The 6,645-nt window shown below is 53.2% G+C and overlaps 1 protein-coding gene across 1 annotated transcript; it reads right to left on the bottom strand.

Annotated features, from left to right (window-relative positions):
• Positions 1 to 3,358: 3,358 nt before the first annotated feature.
• DAD1 (defender against cell death 1) lies at positions 3,359 to 5,435 on the bottom strand. Its single transcript, XM_064636676.1, has 3 exons — positions 5,196 to 5,435; positions 4,088 to 4,238; positions 3,359 to 3,549 (listed from the first exon to the last, which is right to left on the bottom strand). The coding sequence occupies exons 1-2, from the start codon at positions 5,404 to 5,406 to the stop codon at positions 4,108 to 4,110; spliced, it is 342 nt and encodes a 113-aa protein (XP_064492746.1). The 5' UTR covers positions 5,407 to 5,435; the 3' UTR covers positions 3,359 to 3,549; positions 4,088 to 4,107.
• Between the last annotated feature and the right edge of the window lie 1,210 nt (positions 5,436 to 6,645).

Here is a 6,645-nt window from a genome sequence, read left to right as displayed (position 1 = left end):
TTCAAATGCTTTTAGCCAAAAGTCCTGGTGCTCCATGTGGGAGGACCATGCCAGGATCTGACCCTGCAGTGTTGAGCAGCAACATGACAGTGTCTCACTGGTCTCTTGCCATGGTCACCATTTATCATAGTGACCATCCCTGACCATTTAGGAGGTGGCCTATCACAGGGTGACAAAGTTACTGACCCCTCCTGCCAAGGAACAACTTTAACCTTTCTGTGTCTATTGCCCTGATTATTTTACAGTACAGATGTTCAGGGATTTGTTCTCTTGTCTCTCCCTTGACGGAACAGTCACTCTGGTATCTCTCCAGATGTAGGAAGCCTGTGGCTCCTTAAGTGCTGGATTCCAGGCAGTTCTTGGAGCTTACACTCTGTTCATGATGAGATCTGTCAAATCCCCAGGAAGCAGCTTGAAGAAGCTGCTTAAACGATATTTGAACTATAAAGCAAGTAACTGAATTTCACAAATTTCCAACTGATTAACCTCATCCAAGCAACTTTCAGAGATGTGGGAGAAAACTTTCCATACTCATTTACTTTTAGCATCATTTTTTAAATCTTAATTTTTTTATGTTACACTTCAAACCTACTCCCAGTTGTAAGGGCAAGGGTTAAGGACTGTGCTGCCTTTGTTTCTACATCTCAGTCTTTCTTCTTCCAGGTTAAACAACCCCAGTGACAGGATTTTCCAAGTGGGGGATGAGTTAAATATTTTGACTAACGTGGCTCTGGGCATGTGACCTGCAAAACACTGTATTTGCAGGTCTAGTTCAAAGACACTTCGAGATATCAGGCTGGCAATCTCCCACCACCACAATGTGCCCCTGCCCCCTTTGTGCTTTCTTGTTTATTTTGAGAAATAAAAACCGCAGAGCAAAGTGAAGGCAGGAAATAATACAGCAGGACAGGAGGTGGAAAGGGGCCCATGGCCCAGGTGAGGCAGGAAGAGGCCACAGCACCAGTTTCATGACGCCACAATCGAGATCTGGGTCACCTTTTGATGCTCATCTACACCTGACCACAGAAACCACTTCCTCTGGAAAGTGGAGCACAAATGGGGGTGGAGGTGCAGGGCTGGGGTGGCACATGACAGGGAGGGGGAGAAGCTGTGGAAAGGAAAAGAACAGCAGACGTTAGACCACAAGCCAAAGTGGAATGAGGTTAGTACATCCTTCCGTCCCACCTCCTCACCACAGCCTGCACTTGGGGAGGGTGGGGGAGTTGTTTTGGTTATAGCAGGAAGGACTGAGCTATGAATAGAGTGGGCAGGGAAAGGAGGGGAGAAAATGCATTATAAAGTGTGGTGGGTGGTGGGGAAAGATCTTAGAATTGTGTCAGATTTCTGAATTTGCTGATAGATCTCTATACAGACCCTTTATACAGACTGAATCCATTCAGAAAAATCCTTCCACTTCTCCTGACCCAGAGGAGAAGGAGGATGAACGGCCAGGCCGGAGTCCTGTCACACTGGCAGGGAAGATGTTGCATGGTCCATTTCTAGCACCCTCTCCCCTGTATCAGCTCGTGTCCCCCAAACCTACCTATGGGTAGATGAATTTGAACATTTTCTAAGGGTTTTGTTGGAGGAAATACCCTGCCCAACATTTGTCATCTCTCACCAAACAAGGCCCTGTGCACAAACCAGCCTCTCTTCTTATCCTTCTCCTTGTGTGACCAGGAACCCAAGCACAGACTTTATGAGGAGCAGGGCTTGAAGGTATTGATGGATTTGTTGAAGCTTATACCGATGTGGGAATAGCTTTGATAGGACCCAAATTGATCAGAGAATCACAGAACACCAGATTTGTTTGGGTTGGAAGAGACATGAAAGCTCATCTCGTTCCACCACATGCCATGTGCAGGGACACCTTCCACTAGACCAGGTTGCTCCAAGCCCTGGCCAATTTGGCCTTGGACACTTCCAGGGATGAGGCAGCCACAGCTTCTCTGGGCAACCTGTGCCAGGGCCTCCCCACCCTCACAGGGAAGAATTCCATCCCAATATCCCATCTAACCCTGCCCCCTGGAAATTTGAAGCCATTCTCCCTTGTCCTGTCACTACACAACCTTGTGAAAAGTCCCCCTGCAATTCTACTCTCCCTCAAGAATTCTGCTTGAGTTACAGGCTGGGGGAAGAGGGACTCAAGAGCTGTTCTGCAGAAAAGACACCTGGAGGTGCTGGTTGACAGTTCGCTCAATATGAGCCAACAGCGTGCCCAGGTGGCCAGGAATGCACACGGCATCCCGGCCTGTATCCAGAATAGTGTGGTAGCAGGACCAGGGAAGTGATCCTTTCCCTGTACTTGGCACTGGTGAGGCCACACCTCGAGTGCTGCGTTCAGTTCTGGGCCCCTCACTTAAAAAAGGACATTGACCAGTGTGTCCAGAGAAGGGCAACAAGGCTCATGAAAAACATGCCTTATGAGGGATGACTGAGGGGGCTAGGCTTGTTTAGTCTGAGGAACTAATCGCTTTCACAAACACCTGAGAAGAGGGTGGGGTCAGTCTCTTCTCCCGTGCCTGCAGTGAGAGGACATGGGGAAATGGCCTCAAACTGAGCCAGGGGAGATTCAGATTAGATATTAGAAGAAAATGCTTTCAGTGTTAGGGTGGTCAGGCATTGGAATAGGTTGCCCAGGGAGGTGGTGGGCTCACCGTTCCTGGAGGTGTTCAAGAGGTGCCTGGATCTGGTGCTGGGTGATGGTTTAGGGGTTACAGTGGGTGGAGGGTTGGACTGGATGACTTTGAAGGTCTTTTCCAACCTTGATGATTCTGTGATTCTAAATCTGAGGGGGGAGCTTCTTCCCTCAGAGGAGCTTCAGTGCAGCTCAGAGGCCCTGACAGCTTGGCAGCCCCTTCCAACATGCTTGTGTTCATCAGTACATCAGAGTGCAGGGACCCCGACACCGTGGCAGGGTGGCTGTAACAACTCACAAGCCTTAGTGGGGCTCTAAGTCCACCTGGGACATCCACACATGGCCCATATGCCTCTGAGGGATGTGGGAGGACCTGCAGGTACACCTGGGGACATGCTGGAGAACACCCACCAGCTCCTTCCCTTCATGACCACTCACCACAGCCTAACCCGAATTTTTCACAGCTTTGAAGCCCAGGGGCACATTGGCAACAGACTCTGTAAGATAAAGGTGTAGGAAAAAGGGAGATGAAAAGGGTGGATGACAACTGAGTTTTCATGACAACTTGTTTCCTGCTTCCCTCCAAAACTGGGGCACAGAAAAAAAAAAGTCTGTTGGGTAGAAAGGGAGAGAGAGGGGTACAATCAGGGAGTCATGCCTGAGAGGTAGAGAACTTGGGTGCAGGAGAAGCTCTGTATTTGTCACCAACAGGGAAAAGGCTGCAGTGTCACACAGGGTTTTATTGATGGAAAGGATTACAGGTACATAACGAGGCTGCAGACCCCTCCATAGGACACTGTGGGGAAAAACCTGAGCCCCTTCCTCCACCAAGGCAGAAGGTGAGAGTCTGCTGGGGAACTGCACTTCCCTATGCCAGGCTTTGCCATCAGAGCTCAGGAGCAATTCAAGACCTGGAAAGAGAGAAGGCAACAGGAGCAATGTTATTGCTAAGGGGGAGGAAATTCCTCCAAGCTCCTGTGATCCTGTGGCCCCTTGCAATAGTAACAACAGGGCATGTCCTCCACTTCCCAACCCAACTGTCCCTGTCCCAAACTGCCTCATCTGTGGAGGAACTTGCAGACTTGGACCCCAGCCACACCATGGCCTCCAGAAAGGACAACCCTCACAACCCAGGAGTTCCAGCTCCCAAAGCCCCTCCTGCAAAGAAGAATGAGGAATATCTCTCATAAGAGAGGAATGTGGGTAGGTTTCTGTAACACTCCTAGTTAAATGCCCTATCAAATGATACAAAAGCCAAAAAACACATGCTCAAAAGCAGAAAGCCGTAAATCCTCACCCTGTGCCAACCCAGAGAACAACAGCCCGGCTGTGCTTGGCCCAGAGGCAGCTGGGAGTCGGGAGGACTCCCGGATTCACTCTGGTTCTAGTTCTCCTCCAGAAACACTGACGCCCTGTGGTTGCCCCTTTTGAGATTCCATGGATCAGTACCTAGCAGCCTCTCCCAGAGCTCAGCCAACGAAGTTGATGACGACGAGGTGGAGGATGGTGTTGGCAAAGAGGAAATCGGCGAACGCCCGCTCTGGAGAGATGCCCTGGAACTCGCCCTTGTTCTGGGGGTTGATCTGGATCCGGAGGCAAACTGCAGAGCAGAGAGAGAGAATGAGAGATTAGTGAGCACAGAAGGAGGTTCTCGTGGGAAGCACAGCCTTCCTGGGGCAGCCCAGTCCAGGTACTGTTCCACCAGTGAAAAGTTACTCCATCATTACTACAGATGAGGAGGACACGGGTAGGGGATTTGCACAGGGCTGTCATGGAGTCAGTGCTCCCACAGCACCACACGCACACACCACAGGGGTGCCCAACAGAGTCCGGAGAGGAACAGGCTCAGAGCAGGATGAGACTCACACAGAAGTGTAGATATTCTTATATCCTCTACTAGGTGTGTTAGAAACACAGAATCACAGGATGGTTTGGGTTGGAGGGGACATGAAAGCTTATCCAGTTCCACCACTTTCCATGGGCAGGGACACCTTCCACTTTCCCAGGTTGCTCCAAGTCCTGTCCAGTCTGGCCTTGGACACTTCCAGGGATCCAGGGGCAGCCACAGCTTCTCTGGGCAACCTGTGCCAGGGCCTCCCCACCCTCACAGGGAAGAATTCTGTCCCAATATCCCATCTAAGCCTGCCCTATGTCGGTGGGAATCCATTCCCCCTTGTCCTGTCCCTCCAGGCCCTTGTCCCAAGTCCCTCTCCAGCTTTCCTGGAGCCTCTTTAAGCACTAGAAGGGGCTCCAAGGTCTCCCCGGCGAACACCCCAGGTGAACACCCCAGCTCCCCCAGCCCGTTAGTCCCTGCGCTGGGGGGGCTGCAGAGGAACAGGGTGGGTTTGGGGATACTTTGGGAGAGCAGCGCCTGCAGTTGCCCCTGCTGGAGCCTGCGATGATCCCGGGAGGGACAAGGATCGGGGCTGGCCCCAAGAAGCCCCTGCCCGCCCGGGGTGCTGGAAGTGCCGAGGGGCCCCGGTGGGTCCCTGTGGCTGCCCAGGGACCCCCGCCAGGTTCCGAGGCTCCCCCGCCGCCTGCAGGGCCCGGCACTGACCGCCCAGGATGAAGCTGCCGACGGCGGAGATGAAGCCGCTGAGGAAGGAGTTGAAGGGGAAGGTGCCGACGCCAAGGCAGTATCCGAACTGCAGCGCGCCCGTGAGCAGCACGTAGAGCAGGAAGGCGTCCAGCGCCTTGAGGCGCCCGGCGGTGCCGCCGCCGTACTCGGACAGGAACCGCCGCGCCACGGCCCGCACCGACCCCGCCATGTCCGCGCCGCGCACTGCGCACGCGCGGCGGCGGAACTGCGCCTCCGACTGACGTGGCGGGGGAGCAACGGGGTCAGGCGTCTCGGACCGCGCATGCGCCGAAGATTCCGTGCAGTCCGCGCCCCCGCAGCTTGTCAAGAGCCAATCAGAACCTAGAGCCGCCTGTTGCCAGGCAGATTAGATAGCATCTCCGCCCAGGAGCCAATTAGCGCCGAGCTCCGCCTTTTGCCAGGCGGATTACAGCGCCCTCACCCGCGCCCCAGTCCCTGCGTACTGGGAATGGCGGATCCTGTTGGGAGATGCTCTGGCCGAGGGAAGGGGAGGCTCAGCGGGTGCATGGGAGTTTGCTGCAGGAGGACTGTCCCGGTTCTCCCAAGAGGAGCCAAAATCCTGTCGCCCTGCTCGGAGCTGGGGAAAGGCAAACCACCGCTTTCATTGCTGTTGGTTAAAAACCGTCACGACACGGAGCCTGAAGGGGGAGCAAAACGATTCTGCTCTGGAGGAGGGAACGACTTTTCAGTGAATCGGAAACAGAACTTTCCTGTTTATATTCGTCCCGTTTAAATCATTCCAGCCTTCCCCTCTCTCCCAAACGAGGGATGTGCTCAATTCGGAGAGCAAATACCCCTGAACGGGCTCTGCAGTGAAGACAGGGCATTTCCCTATCATAGAATTACAGACTGGTTTGGGTTGGAAGGGACATTAAAGCTCATCTCATCCACCTCCTGCCATGGGCGGGGGCACCTTCCACTATCCAGGTTCCTCCAAGCGCCGTCCAGCCTGGCCTGGAACACTTCCAGCCGTGGGGCATCCACAGCTTCTCTGGGCAACTGTGCCAGGGCATCACCACTCTATTATAGTAAAGAACTTCTTTCTAGTATCTAACCCAAATCTCTCCTCATCACTTAAAACCATTCCCCCTTGTCCTGTCACTATCTGCCCATGTAAAAAGTCACTCACTCTTTTTTATAACCTTCCTTTAAGTACTGGAAGGTCAGAGTAAGGTTTCCCTGGGCCTTCTCCTTTCCAGGTTGAACAATCCCAGCTCTCTCAGCCTGTCTCCAGCCTTCTGAGCATCTTTGTGGCCTCCTCTGGACCCGCTCCAACAGGTCTGTGTCTTCTTGTGTTGAGAACTGCAGACCTGGACACAGTGCTGCTGTCACTGCAGTCTTGGGGCACTCTAAAAATTTTGGTGGTGCTCAGGATTGCGGGGATTTGTTGGAACTTTCCCTGCTGCTG

This window comes from Pseudopipra pipra, chromosome 26, assembly GCF_036250125.1.
Source record: "Pseudopipra pipra isolate bDixPip1 chromosome 26, bDixPip1.hap1, whole genome shotgun sequence".
NCBI classification, from domain to species: Eukaryota; Metazoa; Chordata; class Aves; order Passeriformes; family Pipridae; genus Pseudopipra; species Pseudopipra pipra.
This window is presented reverse-complemented; position numbering and strand designations above follow the sequence as displayed.